Below are 26,683 nucleotides of genomic sequence, written 5' to 3'. Positions count from 1 at the left end.
AGAGAGGAAATGCCTAGAAGGACAGAGGTTATGTGAAAGGCGGCATTTGATCCAACCCTTAAATGTGGGTATTTGACAGTGATGGAGCGGGAAAGGGCATGCCAAAAGAACAAAAAAGAAATGGTGAAACATATTCTAAGAACTACATGTACATTGTAATGGCTGAAACAAAAGGACCGTAATTGGCCAGCAAAGGTCGTGAATGCTGTGCTAAGGATTTTGGATTTTATCCTGAAGGCAATGAGAGGAAATGAAATGAGATTTGCATTTTACAAATTTTTAGAAAGCAGTATAGATGGAGAAAAATTGAGTTAGGAAGATCTATTAAGTGGATTATTGGATTACTGCCATGCAATAATCCAAGTGAGCATGGCAACTAGAACCAAGAAACATAAAATATTTCAGAACCATTCAAGAGATCGCAGTATCGGGTCCTCGTAGAGGTGACTATATATACTGTGTTCATGTTGAAGGGACAGAGGCAGAAATGCAGCAGAGAGGATAGAATATGAAATTTGAAACTATCCTGATCCTGTTCAAATCCAACTCTATCAGTTATATTTGCCACCTGGTTAAGTTACTTAACTGTTCTGACTCTCTCTCACTGCATCTATAAAATAATGGGGTTGCTGTTGAGGATTAAGTGAGAAGGTTTATGTACAAAGCCCAGACACGTAAATAGCATCTAGCATTACTGTGCTTTCCCCAAGTCTCATACTTAGGCAATGAGGATATAATTAGTTCAGTTTCAAACTCACTGAGTTTGATACAGCTATAGGATATTAAATTGAGACTTAATAGGCAGTTTTACACTTTCATGTGTGTACAAGAATATCTAGAGCTCTGTGCCAGGAGAAATTTAGAAGTAATCTGTGTTAAACAGGTTAAAGCTAGGTGCTCAGCTGATGAAATGTTAAGAGAAGTGACTACTGAATGGAACCCCAGAAAACAAGAACATTTCAGGGACCTGCAAAGAAAAACAAGTTTGGGAAAGAGGCTGCCTCTGGATTGCTATGAGGATTAAACACAAGGAAAAACAAACATAAAATACCTAGCATGTAGAGGACACTGCACTCCCTTTCAAGAGCATTTCAATAAAGTCAAGTCAACAGCAGAAGACACACTGGATAGTTTGCGGCATGACCAGGAAGTGATAAGCTAGACATCATGACCCTTTAAAGAAGGTTCGTTATTAAAGGAAAAGAAAAAAAGCTTTACGAAATGGGAAGGAAGGAATGATTGGCTTTTAATTCATCACTCTAAAGGAAGCACTAGCAACTTTTTTACACTGAATTCAAGTCTGAAACAGACAGAGGAAATGCTTTGTGATGAAGCAAGGACTTAGCCCTCTAGCACACACATCACCCAGCTGTAACCCAAGTTCATGTTACCTTAGTTCATAAGCATGCTGTATCTCCTTTCTGGGCTCTCCAAAATAGTCTTTCCCATTTCTTGCAAACAATTTTTTTAAAAACTAAAATAAACAGATCCATTTGCAACTAATAAATGCTTGTTAACATCAATCTTCAAAGACTGACAATAAAACAACAAAATGAAAAAGGAAACAATTTAATTTGTTTCCTATTTCAAAAGGTACTTTAGAATTTAAGTATCAATCAGTGCATGCATCAAGCTGTACTTGTTAACATCCACACCATTAGCTTCAATTCTCCCCCGTCCCCCTCCTTGCAAGAGACATAAATTTAAAAATGCCTTCCATATACGTCTAGAAGGTCAGCTACAAGGAATTCTGAACCTATCATTTCTATAATTTTCTTCCTGTGTTGCGAACCTTCCACAAGACTCATGAAACATTTATTGAGTATGTATTATAGATATAGGAATGAACAAAACAGAAAGGTCCCTGATATTGTAAAACATGTATTCTAGTAGGGAAAGTGAGACCATAAAACCAGCAAGTAATATGTTAGATGCTAATAATAACAGAGAAAAACAAAGAAGGGCAAAGAGGTTTGGGGAGCATGTTGTACGGGTTACCATTTTGTACAATAGTTAGGGAAGGCCTTTCTGGTGAGGTGACATTTAGAGACCTTAGAACAGACACAGGAGAAAGGTAAGAGCATGTGAGTGATCCAGCTGGAGAGAAGAACAAGAGCCCTGAGGTAGAAGCACTCTTGGCCTCCCAAAATCACTTACCCTTTCCCCTCCTGTAACCCTCCTAACCAAAAACTGTAACATTCACCAAGACAATAGCTTTCTTTTTTTATTTAACAATTAATTCATTTAAACTATCTATAATAAACCCATTACATGCTTACATAAATAACAAATCTTTAGGAACATTGTTATAAAAAAAAATTTGTCAGAAGACTGGCACAGTTTTACATTTTTGCAAATCTCTTTAATGTCTGGCTTAATAAAAGACAGCTGGATTCTCCTAGCTGCTCCTGCAGTAGGTCTGTTGCGAAATGTTGTTTTGGTTGAAGTAGTTGAACAAAATCTGTCTTTATATAGATATGTAGTTGGAAAAAGCTCAGGAGTCTTTTAATAGCATTCTCAGAAAACTGTGGTTATTCTTTGATACTATAGCCAAATTTGACACTGGTGACTTAAGGGTTAGCTGCAATGTGGAATCTGAAATCACATTAGTGAGTTTTTCATACTCTATTACAATAAAATCTATTCATCCGTCTTGCAATTTATGGATATTCTATTCCTGTATGGTTTTTGTGACATGTATTGGTCATTTGGAAAATACTGGTTCACTGAGTTACGTAGATCTTCCAAATGTTGGTAACATTTCATTAAACAACAGCACAAAATCCTACTTATTAATATCACCACCTAAATTTATTAGAAAATTCTCTAAATGTTGGGAAGTAGTCTAACTCACAACGGCAGATACAAGTTTTCCAAATTTCTGATTTTCACCGAAAAGCTCAAATTTTATCATTAGCAGCAAATACTGTCAGTTGTTTCTCTTGAGGCAACAGGCTCACTTCATTTATGAAAAACCATCTGCCAAACACTCAAGGACAAAACCTTTCTAATCATTCCTTCCTCTGCATACCCATTACTACTGTCCTCATTTCAGATTTGGTTACTTCTTGCTCTGACAACCGCACCAAACGAGTCTGCCTCCCGCTTCTCCCTCCCTCCATCCCGTCCCACTGTTACCTTGTTCAGGTTACTATTTCTCTCAAAAGTTTTCAATGATTCCACAACACATATTGAATAAAATCTATAATCTTCATCTAGCATTTGAAAACTCCTCCAAATTTGCCTCAGCCTGTATTTCCCATTTTTCCTAGTGCTCCTAGGAACAGCCAGCAGAATACAGCGTCTAAAACAGAGCTCTGTCACCAGACTCTAGATTCAAAACCTTGATCTGTCACTTACTAACTGTATGATTTTACATGTTATTTACATGTAAAACTGTGCTTTCAGTTTCCCCATCTGTGAAAATGGGGATAATTACAATACTCCATTTAAGACTTCTGAAGATGGTTTTCTAAAAATCTATACAGAGCATTTAGTATCATTAGTACATTATACATACTTGATAATAATTTCAAATATTAATCTACATATATGCCTCTCCTGCCACCTCAATAAACATGTATTAAATTATGATACACCTACGTAAGAAATTCAATTTCAATAAAATGAAAGAAGTTTACTCTATGTAAGTTATATTGCAAAAAATTAAAAATATAGTCCTTCCAAAAGAGGTAGCTCTATGTGTAAAAATCTCTCCAAGTTTAACAATAAAAATATGTGTCACTTTGTATACAGTATGATACCACTCTACTAAATGTGTCAATAGTTTATAAAATATATGTATGTGTGTGAGATGTATCTATCACTATATAAAAATTCTGCAAAAATATTTTAAAAATTGTTAATAGGGGCCATGGAGAATATTTTTCACCTTAAATCCTCTGAAAGGCATGAACTTTATCACGTAGACATACTATTTTTAGTTTTTAAAATTAAAAATTATTTGAAACCAACATATCCCAGGCCCTATGCTTGTTTACAGTCTGATGGGATAGGCAGGTTCCAAACAGCAACCAGAAACCTAATGGAGAAGGGAGAAGTGCAGACCGCCCCATAAGCTTATGAAAGAGAAGTGTCACCAAGCTGAGACCTGAAGAATGAGCATGAGTTAGTTACCTAAAGAGAAACACATATCCTGAGCTGAGGCCTCATGTTCAACATGCCCTCCTCTACTGACTGTTTTCCTGGACTCGTGTTTTCAGCTGAAACTGAGGAGGATTTTCATGTATTTTGGAAAAAGGTGAGGTGTTCACTTCCTCAGCATTATGTGTTTGAAAATCCGAAGCACACAGGCCTTTTATCTAAACCACCATATGATGAAACTAATGCAAACCTTATTTTAAAAAGAAACTTTAGATTGGATTAGAAAACATACTATAATCCATGAAAATCATTAAAGTTTTATATGAAACTGTACTTTTAGTCATGTAGAATAAATCAGCCACTGGAAAAACCCTTTTGAAAACTTATATAACAAGTGGTGCCAAAACTTTAATTATAAAGAGGAAATTACAGAGGGTAAAGGGGGTGGGGGGTGGGAGATGAGGGTAAGGGGGATCAAATATATGGTGATGGAAGGAGAACTGACTCTGGGTGATGAACACACAATGGGATTTATAGATGATGTAATACAGAATTGTACACCTGAAATCTATGTAATTTTACTAACAATTGTCACCCCAATAAATTTAATAAAATATAAAAAAAATAATTAAAAAAAAAGAGGAAATTAAGAAATTCTGCATTTCTTTGCTAGATGCCAAATTAATGACTTAGGCAAGAATCTTCAATTTTGAGAAAATTTAAATAACTGCCATTTTTTTTTACTGTTTGTGATGTACCCTCAATAAAGGAAAAAGTAATTAATTGTACATGTGCAATATACAATTAAGGAAGAAGAAATGTGATTTACAGGCCTTGGAGACCACCATTAAAATTAATGAAATTTTGAAAGCTGAGTGACAATTCTTCATTGCTGAATGGGTCAAAGACAAGTTAGTGTCTCCTTTTCAGTCTAAAGTGTCACATCCAAAGCTAACGTAAGAACAGGTGGGTAGGTGTACCTTTCTTTCTCCATGTTTTCTCCTGTCTACACAGTAGACAGAAAGAACTCGGAGATAGTGGAGTTTTGGCTTGTGTCTCTGAGTCACTGGTTGGAGGGGAGCTCTGCCAAGCAGCTGCCCAACCTACAATGGCCATAATAAACCTTTGCTTTGTTGAGTGACTGACACATGTTTCAACAGACAGTCTTAACTACCATAATGTAAAGCAAATAAGCTAAACGAGGGTGAGAGGGGCATGGTTAGTATAGGTACTTACGTTGTTCTAGCAATATATGGCATATTGGTGAAAACCAAAGGAAAAACTCGCCTATTCTGAGGATATACAATATCTTTCACCATTTATAGCTAAATCTATCAATCGCCCACCCTACCCCTATACCCATTCAGAGCCACTACGGCAGGCACTTGAAATTTCTATGAAGTTCTCTGGGCAATTTCTCAAGCATCTGTACCTCTCGAAAAGAGAGTTTTCTCTAACTAAAGAAGCACATTCAATTTGGCAGCAGGGCAAGCAGCAAGTGCCTAGGAGTTAACACACCTAAAGCAAGAGATGGTAGAAAAATGCCCTAGCATCCTCGTCCCTCAATGGGACAATTCTGAGATATGTTCTACATGATCTACCAGAGGTGCTCAGCAAGATTGAGCTCCAGCTGCCCACTGTGGTATACCAGTTATTAATGCACCCTAAGGCTTTTATCCCTTCCCTGTCTCTTCCCTACTTATCATCCCTTCCGAGGATCAACCAAAGAAGTCTTTGCGTCAGGATCTTCTTTTAGAAGAACCTAAACTAAAACATCATGTAATCTTAATTTCCAAAACTGTGCCTTTATAATTTACAAGACTACAACTTTCCTGTCAATAAGATAAACTCTATGGGAAACTATGTATTAAATCATTAAGTTATTTGACTCTTTGGATTGAAGATCACAATTACCCTACATTTAATGGAGAAAGACCAATACTTTCACATTTTCAAAATTAGTAAAACGTTGATATGTGTTAGGTTTATTTGAGCATTGAATACAAGGAATCAAACTTCAAAATGCAAACACCAAGGAAGAGCTGCTAGCTTTGTCTAGTATACACTCTTTCCCCACCGCCTCCCTGCTTTTGGTAACAGACTCTGGTCCCTGAACAGCGTGTGTAAATGACTTAGTTAATAACAATACCTCATCCTCTGGGTGCAAGAACTGATTTTGGAGTAGGCACACAATCTGACATAGTCCTTCCCTGGAATTTTCTAGCTGGAATTGGTGGGGAAGAAACCCTCTTGCCTCAGGGGTCTTACAGACGAAAACGAGAATCTGGAATGGTCCAAGGCCTTGTTCCCTGCTATATAAAGGAAGTCCCTACATTAGAAAGTATGCTTCTTAAGGACATAGAATTAGTCTGTCTTATTTCATCACTTGTTTCCCCAACAACTAAAATCATGTCTAGCACATAATAGGTATTCAATAAATACTTGTTGCTTTGAGACAGTAGGACAAAATGAAGCTAACAGATAGAGATGAAAGATTAAGAAATTATGAGAAAGTATCCTGAAGACATCTCATCCTTGTGGGCAGTTCTATCCAAGTTCTTGATAATTCAGAATTTCATCAATTCTATTGTCATTCTACCTAGTGTTCAGTTGGGTTGTCATTTGCAACCATAATTCTAGGAAAGTACTATCTCAAGCAAAGAAAATATCCAAAAAGTGGATAAAATAAATTGGTGCTCTAGTATGTCTTCATTTTTGACCCAATAAAAGCATTCACAGGTAAAAATTTCAAAAAAAAAAAAAAAAAAAAAAGGCAATACTAATCTAGGATTTTTTCTGAAAGATTTAACGAAATATTTCACAATGACACACCCAAAAATTCTATTTGAAACAATGTGAGGAACATTTCTCTTAGTTATGTTCCCTCTTGGCCAAAATATCTCCAAGGATAGTTTTTATAATTTAAGCTTGATTCAGTTAAAGTAACTTTCAACAAAACAATCTGGAGCATTTCAAGAGGAAACATCTTCTGGTTTACACACCCACACACAAATAAGCAAACTTTATCCTCCTCTGACAATTTATTTTATAAGGCTGATATTTTTAATTGTACTTCTAGCAATAAAAACAGATTTCCATAAATAAAAAAACTCACAGATTTCCACACTATGTGAAAACAAACCTGTTGGCAAGTAAGCAGACCCACCCACAATGATATTACATGACATAAAAAAGTATGAATTTTTTTAACAATTGATATTTTTTCTCCTAGAATCACCAATGCTTTACTTCTGAAATCATGTATGTTTCGAAATTTCTAACAGCAACAAAGCATACTTCTGTTTACCAAGTCGTGATATGGATTTAAAACGCTGAAAAATATTTCTACTTAAAATGCCTGTTTTCCAACCTGTTCTACCAATTTTTTTTAGATCACGCTATCCACTGATTTACCAGGGAATTTTTCTCTATGCTCCCCTCAATACTAAAGATAATCCTATACCAGACAGTCTTAGAGGTGCTATTCAACATTCCTCCAACTTGAAGCAAGAGGGAGGAACTTCTGGTACATGAGTATATTATGCCTTATTTTTGTGTTCTTTTAAACCACCCAAGCTTAGTATGATACTTCATAACAGACATTCAGTTTGGGCTAAATTATATTACTAATACTGTGACAAGATTTTAAAAACACAGGCCTCAAAACTAAATAGACATGAGTTGAAATCCCACATTTACCAACTCTGAAATACTAAATTACTTAACTCTCAGGGCCTGAGTATTCTCATGTGTAAAATAAGAATAAATACAGCCTAATTTGGAGGCATGAATTAAAACATTACTTCTCTTTTAAATACATCTTAAGTCTGAAGAGAATTATTATTATTAATATCTCTTTTAAAATGAAAAATAGAACAATTTTAATAAACTAAAGGTTATGCATTTAAGTAAGGTAGTTCTGCCCACTGATGTAACAGGTGTTTCTCAATAAAATTTTTAGTGCCTAGTTGTTTTGATTAGGTGTATATGTGCTTATTTGATAGTGACTTTACTTCTAACATTACTACCTATTATCCCCTCTATTATTATTCTGTAACCTCATCCACTACTCTTCTCTGTGGTTCAGCCATGCCACATGTCCACTTCACTAATAATCCATTATCTCCTCACCAGCCACTATCCCAAGACCTCAAAAGACTGAAATCTAGCACAAATAAAACAGCCAGCATACCTCTTCAGCAAGATAACCCAACTTATTTAGTTTAGCTTGTACTCCCTAAATTATCTAGTGGGGCCCAATGGCTTAGGTTCATCTTGAAATTAGTCTAACACATAACATGAGAAGTACCATCCAGGGGCACCTTTACACAGCTGTTCCTTTGTTAATTATTCATAATAATAACTGGATTCATGAACAGAACATCACTTCTATGAAAACAGAGAACATACACGAGAAGTTTTTTCTGAGCCATCTCAAAAAGAAAAAGTAGGGCCAGGCGGGTGGCTCAGGCGGTTACAGCTCCATGCTCCTAACTCCGAAGGCTGCCGGTTCGATTCCCACATGGGCCAGTGGGCTCTCAACCACAAGGTTGCCGGTTCAACTCCTTGAGTCCCTCAAGGGATGGTGGGCTCCGCCCCCTGCAACTAGGATTTGAACACGGCACCTTGAGCTGAGCTGCCTCCCGGATGGCTCAGTTGGTTGGAGCGTGTCCTCTCAACCACAACGTTGCCAGTTCGACTCCCGCAAGGGATGGTGGGCTGCGCCCCCTGCAACTAGAAACAGCAACTGGACCTGGAGCTGAGCTGCACCCTCCACAACTAAGATTGAAAGGACAACAACTTGACTTGGAAAAAAGTCCTGGAAATACAAACTGTTCCCCAATAAAGTCCTGTTCCCTTCCCCCATAAAAATCTTTAAAAAAAAAAAAAAAAAGAAAAAAGGAAAAATTTCCTAAACAGCCCAAATAGAGGCTTACAGCAAGTCCCAGTGCTAACATTTTTACTCTATTTTTAATCCCCTTTTTTACATGTTCCATTGTAAATCACTGCTATACTACAAATGGATGGTTTGTTGTTGTTGTTGTTTTTTTTACTTTTATTTATTTTAAGTGTGTTTTTCCAGGACCCATCAGCTCCAAGTCAAGCAGTTGCTTTAACCTAGTTGTTGAGGGCGCAGCTCACAGTGGCCCATGTGGCGATCGAACCAGCAACGCTGGTATTATGAGCATCATGCTCTAACCAACTGAGCTACACGGCCACCCCTAGCTTTTTATTATACAAATGAAACATGCTGTTTCAAAACAACTGAATAAAGCAGGAAGCGAAAATTATCAGTGCCATATTCCCCCATTCCATCAGTGAAAACACAGCTAGCAGGTAATACTGCCTGACACTTTTCAGAATATAAACATACATATGTACACTCAGATACAATTTTTAAAAAAAAGCAGATGTGGCCGTGAGCTTATCTGACTCTTCAAGCCTTTGTCCCTCCTGTCCTCATCCAAGGCTATGAGTGTGTATATGATATGTTATATTGTATGTTTGTGAGTATATAACACTAATTAATTTTTTACCAACAAAGTGCAAACTCTATTGAGTTAACTTAATTTTTTTTTTAAAGATTTTATTGGGGAATGTGGGCGAACAGTGTGTTTCTCCATAGCCCATCAGCTCCAAGTCCAGTCACTGTTTTCAATTTAGTTGTGGAGGGTGCAGCCCACTGGCCCATGTGGAAATCAAACGAGCAACCCTGTTGTTCAAAGCTCACGCCCTAACCAACTGAGCCATCCGGCCATCCCAAGTTGACTTAATTTTTTTGATTAATTTATTAAAGACCATAGGCAAACCATTTCTAATTTTTTCAATTTTCATGTTTATTTTGCTAAAATAATTTCTTCTGTTTCAACTGCTTTTAATGTAAAGCTTACGATAAAGATCCAAGTTGCTTTTGACTATATCAAATTTTATCAATTAGAGCCTTTACCATCAGGAGTTTTCCTTTTAACAATTATCACTATCAGCCCAATTGTATACAGGCAAATGGAGCAGATACATACATATGATAATATATATGATCTATATAAGGTTTGCAATGTATAGAAATATAATATACATGAGGACTTCATCATAAAAAGGAGAAGCTCAAGGGATATGATTGATTGTATGATTTGTACATTTCACCTGAATTATTATTTGAAAAGTTAGGTATGTATATTGTAATACCCAAAGCAACCAACAACGAAAATCTATACAAAAAGAGTCAAAAAGCCAATATATATCAATGAAAACAGATTACTAAAAAATATTCTAACATTCCAAAAGAAGGTTGACAAGAAGAGAGGGAGGAATAAAAAACAGAAGGGAAAACAAAGAATAATAGTAGACATATATCCAAACAATAATTTCACTAAATGTAAATGATCTAAACACAGTAATTAAAAGACAGAGATCATCAGACTAAATTTTAAAAAAAAGACCCAACTACATGCTCTCTACACCTTCAAATACTACACACACACACACACACACACACACACACACACACACACACGATGGAAATATAGGAAGGATGGAAAAGCTAGACCATGCAAACACTAATCAAAGTAGACTTCAGAACAAAGAAAATTATCAGAGATAAAGGAAAATACATAATGATAAAAAGATCAATTCCAAAAACACACAATTCTAAATGTTTCTGCATATTAGGGGAAAAAAGCTTCAAAATACATGAAGCAAAACCAACAGAAATGAAAATAAAATCCACTATCATGTTTGGAGAATTTAACACTCCTCTCTCAGTAACTGATGAAACATGTAGACAGAAAAATCAGAAAGGATATAGAAGACCTGCAAACTACTACCAATCAATTTTACCTAACTGACATTTATAGAACACTTCACCCAACAACATCAAAAAATACAGAGCACATGAAACATTTGTAAAGTAGATCATATACCTTAACAAATTTAAAAGAAATGAAATCACAGAAAGTATGTTCTCTGACCTGGAATCAAACTAAAAATCAATAAGAGAGAGTTATCTGGAAAACCCTCAAATATTTAGAAATTGAACAAAATCCTTCTAAACAATCCATAAGCCAAGAAGAAGCCACAGAGAAAGTAAATATTTTTAACTGAATTAAAATGAAAATACAACATAAATTTTATTTTACGGGATACAACTAAAGAACTGATTAGAAAAAAAATGTACAACATTTAGTGCTTCTATTAGAAAAGAAGGTCTCAAATCAATAATTTAGGCTTCCATCTAAGGAACTAGAAAAAGAGCAAATTAAACTCAAAGCAAGTGGAACAAAGAAAATAATAAAGACAGGAGCAGAAATAAACAGAAAAATAACAATATAAATGAAACCAAAAGCTGGTTCTTTGACAAGATCTATAAAAGCATCTAGCCAGACTAAGGGGGGAAAAAAGAGAAGACACAAATTTCCAATATCAGGAATGAACCCCCCTAAATATCTTTCAACTAGTGACTGAACTAACAAACTGGGGTACATCTATACAATGGAATACTATTCAGAATTAAAAAGGAATGAACTACTGATACATTCAGTAACATGAATGAATCTCAAATGCACTATGCTAAATAAATGAAGCCAGACTCAAGAGGCTAGGTACTGTACAACTCATTTATATAATATGGTTCTGAAAAATGTAAAACTATAGGAACCAAAAACAAATCAGCGGTTGTTACAGCCTAGAGGTAAAGGGAGGGGAATGACTTAAAAAAAGCATAAGGCAACTTTACAGGTGATAGAAATTTTCTATACCTTAGTTATGGTTGTAGTTACACAACTGTGCTCTCTGTCAAAATGTATACAACAATATATCAACAAGGATGAATTTTAGTGTGTGTTAATTATACCTCAATAAACCTGACACCACACCCACTTGTCCAAATGAGTCAAACCTTTTAAAAACAGTAACAGCTAAAAATGTTAGCTACATCGTCAATGAATAAATGGTCAGTTAACAGACTTCACATAAACAGTGAACAAGCATTTAAAAAGAATATTTAACCTTGTTATTAATAACAGCTATTATTTCTTATTAAATGGAATTATGTAGCTACTCTATGAGGTGATTAAATATATTCTCTCAAATACTCACTATGACCCTAGGAAATATGTAAGGAAATACAAATAAAACTATGATGTATGTCTCACACAATGAATTGGTAAAACTAAAGAAAAGGCGTGAAATCTAATTCTGACAAGGCTTTACAGCAACAGGTAGACACATTCCTTTCCATTAACAGGATAAATTGATTCAATCCTTTTTTGGAAAGTAACACTACAAAGCATTAAATTATTTAAAACTTAACCAAATATTCTCAATCCTAGGGAATTTTTTTTTCTAAACTGGATACATATAAATGCACACTCATACCAGCCCCCAAACATATACATTTATAAAGATATTTTTACTAAAGTAATTTATAAGGAGGAAAATTGAAACAAATGTCCACTAAAAAGAATGAGTAAGCCAAAGTTCATAAATTTGATAAAGTACTCAACCCCATATTTAATAGCATACTATACTTTCTTACCTATTGGAGGATTCAGACTCTTTAAAAAATTGTATCACTTTCCTTTTTTTTTTTTCACATGGTTGTAATATGGTCCAAGTGTGACTCTATGTGGGCAAAAAAGCTTTACAGAGAGGAAGTTGTTCCATAACCTCTTGCTATCCTTAGCCTTAAACCCAGTTAGCAGTCAAAAGCATACTATTAATCAAAAAAGTATCAGATAAGAGTGTATAGATGGATCAGCATAATCTCATCAACCATTACTAGAAATATGAAACTTTCCAGTATTAAAGGGATTTCCTACAGAATTTCCATGGATCATTGAAGATACTATATTCAATAGTGAGCTAGCAATATAAGCATAGCTCAATTATAAGACAAGAAAATAGTACTCAAAACAGGCAAAATCCAGTAGTACCCAAGGCCTCCAAACCAACAAGAACAAAGAGACAAGAGAAAGGATGGGGCATGGGTCTTCATGCCCATATATATATATATATATATATATATATATATATATATATATATACACACATATACATATACACACACACACATATATGTCTTTTTAAATAGGAAGCCATCCATTCATGCATTTGAAAAATAAATTTTATTTTGACTCATTTAAATCTTGCAAGTTCCCCCTACTCCCACTGAGGGGCGAAAGGGACAGACTAATTATAATTATGACAGAAGCACTGAGTGGGCCACGCAGTTTTTTTTTTAAGAAGTTTAATTGGTAGGCAGATTGTCCAAAGGTGTGGGTCCTAAATCTTCCTTGTACAATTAAGACATAACATCTCAAAAGTAGGATAGGAGCATTCCTGTGACACTAAATCAATTCCCAGGAGTAGACTTTCCAAGAATTCTTAAGGATAGCATTAATGGCAACTGCTTTCTAGAGAAATAAAGGATGTCTATCCTACAAGTCTCCTAACAATTCTGACTGCATACAAAGCACTCTGACTAGCGTCCCATAGGGATATATCAAGCTTTTGCCATTAAGTATGTACTACCCTTCTTAGTAATATTACGTATTTTCTTGTTTTTATTGTTAACCCCCAGATGTTACAAAAATATATTTTTTCTCTCTCTTTAATTCTCAAGTCCATAATGTCTTCTCAATACCTTATAAGCTGCTCTTCACATACTGAACATGAGTTCTAAAATAATACAAATAGACGTCACTGGTCCTCATCTTTACAAATATCAGTATATATACATAATGGGAAAACATATTTAATGTCAAACGGTTTGTCAGAAACTATGAGATAGATCTTAGTAAGTCCTAGTAGAACAACAAATAAAATAAGTTACAATTTTTTAAAGAATAGTAAATTGGAAGACACAAAAACAAAACAAAAAGCCTTTTTTATCTTACAAAATTGCCATATTATCATATTATTTTTGAAATGTTAAAAATTTTAGTGCATTATGCCCCAAAAGTCTATGGCCTCTTCTGTATGCATACAGAATAGCATTTATGAAACCAATTATTAATGACATTATTAATTCAACCACCCAAGTATGTTCAAAATCTCAGCCATCATTATGCTCTCATCTCTCTCACCCCTCAAATCTAATCAGTTAACAGTCCTATCAATTTTTTGCTTCTCAAAAGCTCTTTTTCATCCACGTATTACAACCACCCTGTTTCACACGGAGAAATTAAGAGTGCTGAAAATGGTAAAAATGAGGGTAAATATGAAAATTTTTTTATTTTTAATTGCTCTAAAAGATAATTAACCATTTAAAGTAAAAGTAACAATGCATTGTGGGATTTTTAACAGAGAAGCAAAATATTTGACAAATAACAGCACAAAGTACGGGAGGCAGGAAATGAAGGTACAGTCATGCGCCACGTTAAGGACATTTTGGTTTATGACACACCGCCTATATATAAAAGGGTGGTATATCATATAGTCTAGGTGTGCAGGAGGCTAGACCATCTAAGTTTGTGTAAGTGCACTCCATGTTTGCACGACAAAATCGCCTTACAAATTTCTCAGAATGTACCCCCATCGTTAAGCAGTGCATGACTGTATATTGATATGTTTCTAATGTGAAATGTTAGAAAACACAGATACGGAACATTTCCATCACTGCAGTAAAGTTCTTTTGAACTACACTGCTCTAGCACAATCACTAACAGCATAATAGAGAAGTATAACTAATTACTAATAGTGAAGGTAAAATGGAATTACAAAAAATAATTAATCCAAAGGAAGATAAGAAAAAAACCAGGATCTTGGAATTTAAATATAAACTAATATCAAGTCCTGAAAACATATTTGACAAGAGAAAGAAAAATGTACATCTTTGACTAAGAAATTTCATTACTAAGCATTTATCCTACAGATAAACTAATACACAAGTGCACAAAGAAGTATAAACAAGAATATTCAACACAGCGCCATTTAACAGCAAAATGGAAATGATCTAAATGTTCAAAAGAAACCTGATGAAATAATGTAATAAATCTATAGGAACAGTCACGTATGCATAACTGAAATAATAAAGAAACAGCTAACTGGTTTCTCTAAGAATAAACTTAAAGACAAGTAGGGGGAAGACTGCTTATTATATTTTCTTTACCAATTTATAATTTTAATTTTTATCGTGTGTATGTATTACTTGCATAAAAAGAAAAAGAAAGAAGATAGGATGGGATGGAAGAAGGGAGGGAGGGAGGAGGAGGGGAGGGAGCGGAGAGAGTAAGGGGAAGGAAGGAGGGAAAGATGAATACATGCTGGTAGGTAGCCTACAACATTGTTACAGAATCAGCTCCTTGAGGGCAAGAATTCCCCAAAATTTTTAAGTTTACTTCCAACAGAATTTTTACATTAGTTCATAAAGAAGAATTAGTCAATTAAAAATGTCACGTAGATTTTTTTTTTTGGAATAAACTATAGGTGATTTCACCTTGCCCTCATGCTAGCCTTTACCAGAAAGAGTATCAAAGACTTCCTATTAAAATACTACTACAGAAATAAAAATATACCTTGAGGGTATAACTCACAAGGACGACAGACAGGAAAGAAGGCAACTGCAGAAAACAGGTTTCAACCAAGTCTGGGAAGCAGATGTACAAGTAGTAATTTAGCTATAGTCTGATTATAAAGCTCAACTTAAGATTTCCTGATCTGCCCTGATACAAGTTCTAGATTTCTTTGGAAAGAAAAGCGTCTTGCCATTCACAGAAAAGCAACGAATAATTTGCTTCATTTTCAACTTCTTATATGAATAAACAAACTTTTTCTTGTTTAACAAGCATCAAGAACAAGGAAAGAAATGTTTTATTTCATTTGAAAGAGAAAGGTGGTGGTGCTCATTTCAAGTTCAACCCAGAAATGACTATTTGTACAGCAAAAGGAGAAAAAAGAATCCAAGTACATGTTTCACCTTTAAGAAATAAAATTTTTATTTTTTAAAACATTGATTTTTATGTATAGGTGTATAAATGGGGTTCATAAATCAACATATGTGTAAAATAATTCTGCTAGACCTATATATTTGAGACAGATCATGTTACTCAGAATTTTTTCAAATTCTTAACACAAAATTGTGTCTCAGGCTAAATTTTTTTCACATTATCTAGTCTTATGGTTTTATTAGCTTTACTATACAACTTTGTCAATAAATTTTCATACTGTAAAAAAAAATAACTTTATTTAAATTAAATCTACGAACTTACCTTTAGAAAAATTAAATCCCTTTTAATCAAAATGTACTGTGGTTGCCTATGGATTTTTTTAAAAATCTATGAAAGGGGATTAATGTCAAGAAAGGTAAGCTAAGATTACCTACGTTTTTCCCCCAAGAATTAGAGGGGAAAATATGCAAAATGATAGGCTTATAATAAGTTGGCCAAATAAACTGTTCCACAGAAAAATTAAGTCTGTACTCAGAAGAGCATTAATTATTACAATATCACTATATCTCAACTCATAACAAAATTATTCCAAGGGTTTCTCCAGAGCACAAAGATTGGGAAAAAATGCTCTAGAGAGATTAACTAGACAGACTCTGGACTTAAGGACAGAAGACATATCTCAGGCAAAATATGTGTAGGACTCTTCCGTGGGGAAACTGGCCCAAGAGAAGGAAAAAACCTAAATTTGAGAATCCTTGCATCACTGTTTTACAGTAAGATCCTCCAGTCTACCAACCTGACCCACAAGACAGAACTAATCAGCATATATGTGTCTTATTTAAATGTTAATAGAAACTAAAGGAAATTTCCAACATGAAAGACAAAGCTCAAGACAAAAATGGCTCTGCGGACAAGAGGGCAAAAGAACACTTTGAGGGTAGTTATACTTTTTAATAACTATTTTTAGAAGACACTAACAAGGAACAATCAGAGTAAGGTAAGTTGTCTTGAAAGACGAAAATATAATGGCCAAAGGTTAAAAATCAGTTGAAAGGATAGGGGATAAAATAAATCTGCTAGGAAGAAGAAAAAGATACAGAAATGGAAATTAGGACAGAAATAAGTATAGGTTCAACCCAATAGGTTCCATACAGCAGGGGTTCCAAAAGATAAAGCAAAGATAACAGAAAGGAGAAATGATAGAAGAAAATTTTCCAGAAATGAAGAATCTCTAGATTGAAAAATTCCAGCATAACTAGCACACTAAATGGGGAGAAAAATAACAACAACAAAAAAACCCCTGACCTACACCAAGGCAATCATCGTTTCAGAATGGTTATAACAGTTCCATAAAGAAAACCACACACACACACATACACACACACATTACATATATAAAACTTAGAATCAGAATGGCATTAACAGCAATTCTAGAAGCTAAAAGATGAAGTCCTTTCAAACTTCAGTAAAAACATTATTTCTAACCTAGGAGTCTATATCCAGTCAAACCATCAAGTATAAAGACAGATACCTGCAAACATTCAAGATCTTAATTTAAAAAAAAGAAAAAATACATACACACACACACACACACACACACACACACAGAGGATGCCAAAAAAATGTATACACATTTTAAGAAAGGAAAAGACTGTATTAAAATTATGCTGATGGTAACCACTTTGGGCACCTCCTGTAATTGCAGAAGTCAAACACTTGTATTCATCTTTTATCGGTATATATTGAGTATTACAATTTTAATACAGTTTTCCTTTTTTAAAATGTGTCTACATCTTTGTGGCACCCTCTGTATATATCCTACGTACTGTCTCAACCCAGAGCACCGGTGACCGGGTTCTAGTCTCCATGCAAGAAAGAATTCAAGAGCAAGACAGATGCAGGAAAGCAGAAGTGATTTACTGAAAATGAAAGTACACACTTGAGAGAAAAGTGTCGGAGAACTCAGAGAATTAGTCAAATGGAGGAAGTCACAATCGGGTTTTTATCCCTTCAAGGGCGGAAACGGTGACAACCCATAGACGTGGTTCATTCATTTCCTTCCCCTGAGCGGGACCATCGTTACTCGGTTTTTCCTCCTTATTTGGTTCCTCCGAAGTGTCATGGCATCAGATACAAGATGGAAGCCACAGTAACTACAATGTAAATGAGATTATAATGACCTTATAACTATCTAAAAAGGTCAGGTCCCAGTCATAGGGCTTAGCCTTGCTGGATAAAACTGGTTCTTATTTTTCTCCAGCTGCAGTTACTGAGACAGTCACTCGTTGCGTAACCAGTGAGGCACCTCGTGTTGTACCCTGGAGGGGGCTGTCAATTTCCTAGGCTACCTCTCCTACCTCAGTACCATCTCTCAAAAAATTATTGAAGGTTATATGCTCCAGCAAAACAAGATCCAGAGATCACAGAGTATCCAAAATAGAGGTGAAAGAATTCCCAGAGAAGTTTCAAAGTGATACTATACCAGAAACCTAGAGATCAATGAGCCAGTTTGAAATAGGATAGAAGACTCCAAAAGGGATATCTCCAACAAAAAAACAACAAAATACCTGATTTGTTTTAAAATATTTAAAAGAAAGGTTCTGTTACCAAAATTTGGAGGATGAGTTTGTTATATAGGTCTATAGAAAACAAAGTGACAAAAAAACAAAGCAATTTTAATTTCAAGGAGCACAAAAAGTTATAAAGGAAATGTAATTGTAGCATTCCACAAGGTTCTGCTGTAAACAGTATGTACATAGTCATAGTAATTTAAACAATAATGATTTAACCAGAAGAGTGCTACAACTATAAATGGGAAAACTGGGGAAGATGGCAATATAGGAGCTAAGTCTACGTTTTCCATAGCACATATATATGTATATGCATAGAAAGACTAATATATTACATAAAGCTGGGGAAAAAATCTTGAAGGAGTAGTACGAGGGAACCACGAAGAGTTGAAAGTGATACCTCTATGAAGCAGAAAGTGCAAGTGGAGAGAGATGTGGCAGACAAACATTTTATTTGATTATATGTTTAGTGCTCTTTGACATTTTAAATTACATACAAGAACTTTGATTAAAAAATTAAAGTTTAAAAATAAGACAAACATGCTATTTTTCTTCAAGTAGTTTAGAGATGAAAGTAGCTGACTTTCTCAATGTCCTTCCCTTCTATTGCGGAGTTATCTATCATCTTAACCCACCCTTACCTCCTTCCCATCCTCAGAGAAAGAAGTGTCCTTAATAGTTGCTGAGATTTCCAGACAATACCATGTGCTGGATACCACTTCCTCCCACATTTTCCATGACTTTGCTCCATCCACTATTTCCATCTTCTCTTGAACTTGCCATCATCTTTCATTCTCCTGTAAATCTTTTCCCCAAACCTATAAAGCATGCTTAGGTTTTCCCCATCCTATAAACAAATGAACCTTAGCTCAATAATTCATCCTGTTTTGTCACTTTCCTTCCTTTCAGTCACCTAAGACTAATTTATAATCCATAAGAGTAATTTATAATCATTACCTCTACCTCCTGACCCACCACTTTAATCCGATTTGTGCCACCAACATGCTACTCAAACTACTCTCTCTCAAGAGATCAACTGATCAAAATACCAAATTCAAAAGGCTCAGTCTACTTGTTCTCGTCACAGAATTTGAAAATCTTTAGCATCTATCTCCCCATTGAAATCTGCTCTTTCTTTGGCTTTCTCAACACTGTGCTACCATTTCTCCACCTATCACACATTCTCATGCTTCTTTCCTGGCTATTCTTTCTACCCTTAAAATGCTTGTTTTCTCCCAGAGTTCTATCTTCAGCATTCTCCCCATCATCTCATCCATCCTAGAGATTAGTCATTTCAAGTACTGTTAAATGAATGTTTATTGAATTGAAATCAATGAGTCCCAATTTTTTGCCCCCAGTTCAAACTGTACCTCTGAGTTCTAAAACTGTATTTCCCAAAATCTAGAAAATTACCTGGATTTCCTGACAGCACATACTAAAGTTGTCTAGAACTGAGTTCATTTTCTCTTCCTAAACTTGCATTCCCTGTGTTGCTTATGTACCACCAAACTACTATCTTCAACTCCCCTTTCTCAAACCCTGAATCCAACAGTTGACCATATCAAAGTCGCCTCAATCTCTTTTCCTTGCCATTCCCACCGCCATTGCACCTAAATTCAGGTATCCAATGCCTTTGTAAGTTACTTTCCTACAGTCTCTCCTATCTCAAATTCATAATCGACTCATCCTAAGTATTTATAAACTCTATGAATTCTAAGAATGCGAATTCTTATAACGAATTAACTTTTAATGCCTAAACAATTGGATGATTAGGATGATAAAGATGATATGAAAATAGCTAACAATGAGAGATTCCTATACCCACAGGAAGATTACAAGGATTTTATCCTTTTAACAATCCTCTATTATAGGTACTAGTAGTTACTATTCCCTTTGTAGAGGTGCAGTGAACTTGCCTGAAGTTAAACAGCCACTAAGTAAGTGGTAATGCCAAGATCTGAATCCTGGCAGTCTGGCTCAAGAGCTATCAACCATGGAATACATTCTATTCAAGGCCATTGTGATAACTTACCTTTCTTCTTTTTCCTACTGCCCCTCTTCTCCCCAACATGCTATACTCTACATTTTAAGACATACAGGACTGAATACGATATATTGTTACACCTCCATGATCCAACTATAAAGTTCTGCTCCTCCCTTTCCAACCCAAATCAAAAGCCATCTCCTCTGCCAGAACTTCTACACCCATCCTATATAGAATTATTCACTCTTTATGAGCCTATCATATTATATACTTATGTACCTGTCTTACGTGGCTGCTCTGTGAGTCCCCTGCTTCTTTTACATTTCTGTATTGAACACAGAGTAATCAAAGCTTACAGAATTGAACTTAATTAAATGTAAATTCTGCTAGCCAAAATGTTGAATTAATAGTAAGGTTCTACTTTACTTCATCTTCAAATATAAAATGCATACATTACAAACCAAAAGGATTCCTTGAAGGTGTGAATTTAGCAGCAATCCTCCGAATGCTGGAGAAACACTGAATTCTTAAAGCTGTGTACTTCACAAAGTACTAAAAAGTAGAAATCTAAGATGCCACAAATATGAAGTTCTGGTACTCTATTCCTGATTGTTAGTCCAAAGAAGGCCATCTCTTTTTGCTGCTCTTGCCACTTCCCCTACCCCAATAAACAACCAAATTCATACACAACATGATACATCCAAAGTAAGGGGGAAATTAGCATAAACACAACTTGCTATCTACATATCAGCCACACTACAAAAAAATAACTGATACATATTAATGCCCTTTCTCTAATGAGGAGTTTTCAAATATTTCCCTTTGGTGCTTTTAGAGACTGTTTTTTTAAATTTAGAGCACAAGAAAATCACAGTGGAGTGGAGTGAGACTTTCAAAGTCTGTACTAGGACCTGGGAACCTGCATTTTTAGCAAGGACCCTAAGTGATTATGATACAGATGAACTACAGACCACACTTAGAGAAACAGTTCTAGGTGTTCCCGGGCAACGTTCTCTCCAATGTCAAATGCCATACAACCACGAAAACTAAGCCTACAATTATGTTATAGTCACTAAAACTAGAAGCAAAACCAAAATGATACACAATAGCTAATTTTTATACTAAGGTACTGTGCTGAGTATTTTTCAGTTTTCTTTCATGCAATCCTTACCACCATATGAAGTAGATATGAGGTATATAGATGAAAGTTAAGGGTCAGGAAGTTATTCACTTCCCCATATCACATGGCTTCTAAGTGGTGGAACACAGCCATTAAACCCACACTGTCTACTCAAAGCCTCTTCTCCTAGCCTGCTAATGCCACCTCTCCTTTTACAATATATCTATCTGATAATTTATGAAGACAAACTCAGGTAAAAAGAGGGAAGGCACAAAAACAAACCTCACCTTCTTCACCATTTTATCTAGTTATCACTGTTGCCTAGCTACCTTCTCTAAGCATGTCTTAGTTCCTAATGACAAACCACTTTGCCATGGAAACAACAGGCACTGAACGTGGGAAGTTTGAAATATCTGTCAGGGATGGATGCTTGGATTACCTTATAGTAGTCAAGAGAAGTAAGTTCTGGATCAGCTCTAATCCTGGGGGAACAAAGCAACTGGGTCGGGATCCAGCAGAATAGGGAAGACCCTCTAAAGATCCTGCGACCTTATTAGACTCAGGTACTCTTCGGATACTGGATCCCTAAAAAAGGTTATGACATCCAGTTCATCCAATAGACACCCAGAAGCTGGCAGCCTAATAAACATGAGGTTTACAGAACTAACATAAGGTAGACACTTCCCCTCTACCAGTAAGGATTTCTACATTTCATTGAGGGTGCAAACTAGTAGTAGTAATCTCTCTTTAATCAAAAAGGGAGTCTAACAATTGAAAAGACTCTCCTTTTTTCTTTTTCTCTCCTTCCAGTCTGAGAAAACAGCAAATAGTCTGGTTTGTGCTATGAAGGAAGATTCAAAATCCGAAAACATTTTGTCCCACTCTGCATGGAAGTTCACTGTAGTGAAACAAGAATTAAGTTATGCTAAAGTGGATGTCTTAACTTAATAACCAAGAATTATTAAATTATGAAGTGGATGTCTTGATAGCTTCCTGGGAAGGAAGCTATCAAGACATCCACTTCAGCATAACTTAATAATAGGCAGGATCCCTTTTCACACCTAGTAGTTGAGAGTGCTGCCTAGAGGAAAGAGTTTTTATTTTTCTGGAGATTTTTTTTTTTTTTTTTGGGGGGGGGGGAATGGAGATAACAAGAATGTTCATTTTACAGCATGAATACTCTATGGAATGACAGATCTGGGGGAAGGGAGCTTTGAGAAACATGAAAAGTGGGCACATCAGGAGCCCAAGATCCCAGGAAATACAGCCCTTCTAGAGATCAGAAAAAATTGTTATCAGAATGGAGTAACCACCTCCTACCTACATCTCTACTGCCCACTAAAGCAGCTGTCCTACCTACCACACTATGCCAGCTCCAGAAGGTTGAAGGTAAATTGCAGCAATTACCTTCACCAAATATCTCTAAGAGTTGCTTCAAAAACTAAGCACACGTAATTTTGGTGTGTTATGTATTTCCCAGGTTTTATCTCACACATCATAAAGTTATCTCCTTGATAAAATATAAAGGACATGGTTTTGGAGTACCACCCAGCAAAACTCAAGTATCAACTCTATCACCTGTTACTTAACATCTCTAAAACCTATTGTGAGAATCAAAATGAGATCTTGTAGGTAAATCACCCACCACGTGGCAGGAGCTCAGTGATAGCTATTATTTGAGGGAAGAGGGGGGTTCTAGTACTTCTAACAAAGTTTTAAAAAAGCATTTTGCATTTTCAAAAGGTTTAAAACTGTCCTCTTGCTCTAATTAGAAAATACTATTGATCATTTTTCAGGATAATTTTCCATTTTCAGGATAACTTTCCAAAAAAGTTTCCATTGTCTAAATTCTTTGACAAAATACATAGAAAAACTCATCCTATTCCCTGCATTTCTGAATGAACTCTTGAACCACTTCATCTGTTTATTTGGTTAGGAAATACTGTACTGTTTCCTGAAATTCCCAGCCATTCTGCCTGAAAGATTTTAACAGAAATTCCCCAGACAGGGAAAGACAAAGTTATATATTGTCAGTATTTATACATAAGCTAAAAACCACCCATATCTTCCTTCACTAGACTCTAACAGGAGAGCGATCAGATGATAAATTTTATCTCTTTCCATTTCCACAATTTGAATCTCTTTTGAGCTATTCTTTATGAATGACTCCAGTGGAACCCAACAGCGCCATTCAGGACCTTTCCCAAAAAAGCTCCCAGATATAGAGATAAAACAATTTTGGGGTTCCTGAAGTAATAAGAGACAAACTTTGGATTTTGGTTTTCAAAAAAACAAATGAATGGCTTTACATCCTAAACACAAAATCAGTGTATCAGAAATACACCAAGACCCTCAGACAAAGCACATAAACTCTCTCTAAAGGAATCTCGCTTAATATACTTCTCACTTCTTGCTATCCACTTATCAAGTCTTAGGAAATGCTAATACCGTACGCTCCCAGGCTCACGTCTCTTCAGGGATCCAAATAAGCTATGCTGACGTATTCAGTCCCTCAAATCTGGAACTGTTTTGTGGAACAGAAATACTTAGCAGCAGACAGTGCTATACTAAATTAACCATGTCACTAAAACAAAGTGACAAACCACTCCTAGTCTCACCACCAAATGAGGGTAAGCAGTAACCAGCACGCGGCCAGAAAATCCCACGTTTATCATTAACACTTATCAGCCAAAGAACAAGGTTAGCGGCTGCACCTCCACTGCAAGAACAGGCGCGGAGCCGGCTGAGAAATGAATGAGACCGGCGGGGAGATACCGAGGCGGGCACGAGGCTGGCCCGGGGGAGGCGGGGCTGCACCACTCGGGCCCCGCCCCCAGCCCTACCCCGGCCACCGCGGTTCGGCGGCAGCGCCGCAATCCCCGCGCGGTAGCAACGCACGCGCGGGACCCCTTCCCAATACCGCCTTCCCCTCGCAGCGCGGCCCCCAGCACGTACCTGCTTTGCAAACGGGGGCGCTCGGGCTCCTCCTCTCCGGAGAGCATCGGCTCTGCTCCGGGGACCTCCTCCGGTGCCGGACGCGGGCTGGGGGTGGGGCCACGCTCACCTCGCCAGTCCACAGGTGGGTGGGCGACGAGCAAGGCGAAGACACGGTGCCCAGCAGCGGCGGCGGGGGCTGCGGCCGCGGGGGGCTCCCGCGAGCCCCGGCCGCGGCGCCGCGCGTGGGGCTGGTGCCTCGCGTGGAGGTCGCGGACGCGCCCGTCTGCGTGGCCACCGTGGGGCTGGTGCGCGCGGCCGCACCCCCGCTGCCGCGCGTGGGGCTCGTGCTGCGTGAGGCTGTGCGCGGGCCCCCTCCACTGCTGCCGCCGCCGCCTGAGGGGCCTGGGGCGCCGCCACAGCAGCCGCTGTTGTTGTTGCCGCCGCCGCTGCCGCCGTTGTTCCGCGTGGGGCTGCCATGTTGCTGCTGCTGCTTCAGCTGGAACGGAACCGTCGCCCTCATGGGCTGCAGGCGGCTCCCGGCTCCTCCGGGCGTGCCGACCGCACCGCCCCCAAGGGAGCCGGCCGGCGTGGGAGACCCATTACGCCTCACCCGCTGGGACATATCGGTCCACCCTCCCTGGTGACTGAGCGAGACGGGGAGTTTTGTTGTTAGGTTGAAGGGATAGGATGCTGGAGGCCGAAGGGAAGGTCCCCACGACAGGGTGATGAGGCCGGAATCCGGGGGACGCCCGAGCCACGGCCGGCAGCAACGAGGTGGTGTAGCCGCTGCCGCCGCCGCTTCTCCTCATCAACAATAGTGTCTCCTCCGTTTCCCCCGCCCCCGGCGAACGCCCATTGGTGCAGCGTCAGCCGCGCTCGAGCCGCTCCACCGCGCCCATTGGCTGCGAGCAGCTCGGGTCCCGGCCCCCGGGGCCTTAAGAGAGCCTCGGTTTGCGCGGAGACCGTCTGCTCTTTAAAGAGAAAGAGACCCGCCCCTCGGGGGAGGGGGAGCGGAGGAAACAGGCCGTGTGTATGTGTAATGGATGCGCGCGCGTGTAAGTGTGTGTGTGTATACACGTGAGTACGCGCGTTCTTAGCCAAGGCCGTATTTCCCTCCCTACTGCGGGGTGCCCTGGGTACTCAGACTGTGGAATATTGCCGAAGGGAATGTCCTGAATCATAGCGGTCCCCAGGGATGTCTTAAGTCTTACACTCATAACTCATTTCCTTACCTCAGTATTCACTGACAGAAGCCATGAACGTACCGGTACGTCTTTTTGGCTTTTTATTTCTTCATCTTGTTGTGTCCTAATTACATCAATGTTTGGGCAGAGCGCAAAGGAGAAGAAATTTAATTAATCTTACTGGCATTTCACACCTCGTCTCTTTTATTAAGCTCTACAAAGAGCCAAAACTCAGAAAGGTTAAAATTGCTTGTTAGAATGCAGTTTTAGATTGTATCTACAAAGTCCAGTTACCAAATGCTGTTACTGCCCTCCTGTATCTCAAGTAATCAAGAATATGTTTTAATCAGCTACTTCACAGTTCCATGATACCTTTGAAAAGATGTATGCTACCTTACAAATTTGTGAATGCCATAGTTTAGTGCCATAGTTTACAAAGGGCCTTATCTGCTCCTCACAATCATTATTTGAGACAAAACTGGACCAGCCATTCATATTTTTATCTAGTGGAGGAAACAGGGCTCTCTATTATGGGCAAGAACTCAGGAAGGCAGGCAGTAACAGTTCGTTCTGAAATAACCTTAGGGGCTCCTCATATAGACCAAAAATAAAAATAAAAAATGGTGGACCCTTATCCCACATACCTCTCAGGCTATCAACCTCCTGTCCATGACCTCTTTTCCCTTTACTACTTTATTAAATGTACATTCTAGACAGATTGCATCTTATAAAAAGTGGAAGGCACAGTGTGATTTGTTCTGGACCTGAAATTCTACTGGATCCCTGTGTATTCTGGTGGAAAGCCTTTGAAGACTTAGAAAAGAGATTCAGGTTCCCAGATATCCTACTTACTGTGTGGCTTTTTTACAGGTCACTAGCTGTAAAATGCAGTTAAACAA

General features: G+C 37.5%; 1 protein-coding gene across 2 annotated transcripts in view; it reads right to left on the bottom strand.

Annotated features, from left to right (window-relative positions):
- Positions 1-25,416, bottom strand: part of FAM117B (family with sequence similarity 117 member B) — a 65,022-nt gene extending 39,606 nt beyond the window's left edge. Inside the window, exon 1 of one of the 2 annotated variants that reach the window (XM_019726839.2) lies at positions 24,619-25,416. In XM_019726839.2, the coding sequence (XP_019582398.2) occupies positions 24,619-25,222 (604 nt within the window). In that variant the 5' untranslated portion in view covers positions 25,223-25,416. The remainder of the gene's footprint in view (positions 1-24,618) is intronic. The other variant, XM_074340330.1, reaches the window with a different exon arrangement.
- Between the last annotated feature and the right edge of the window lie 1,267 nt (positions 25,417-26,683).

This window comes from Rhinolophus sinicus, chromosome 17 (assembly GCF_057876585.1).
Source record: "Rhinolophus sinicus isolate RSI-liver-muscle chromosome 17, RSI-T2T, whole genome shotgun sequence".
NCBI lineage: Eukaryota > Metazoa > Chordata > Mammalia > Chiroptera > Rhinolophidae > Rhinolophus > Rhinolophus sinicus.
This window is presented reverse-complemented; position numbering and strand designations above follow the sequence as displayed.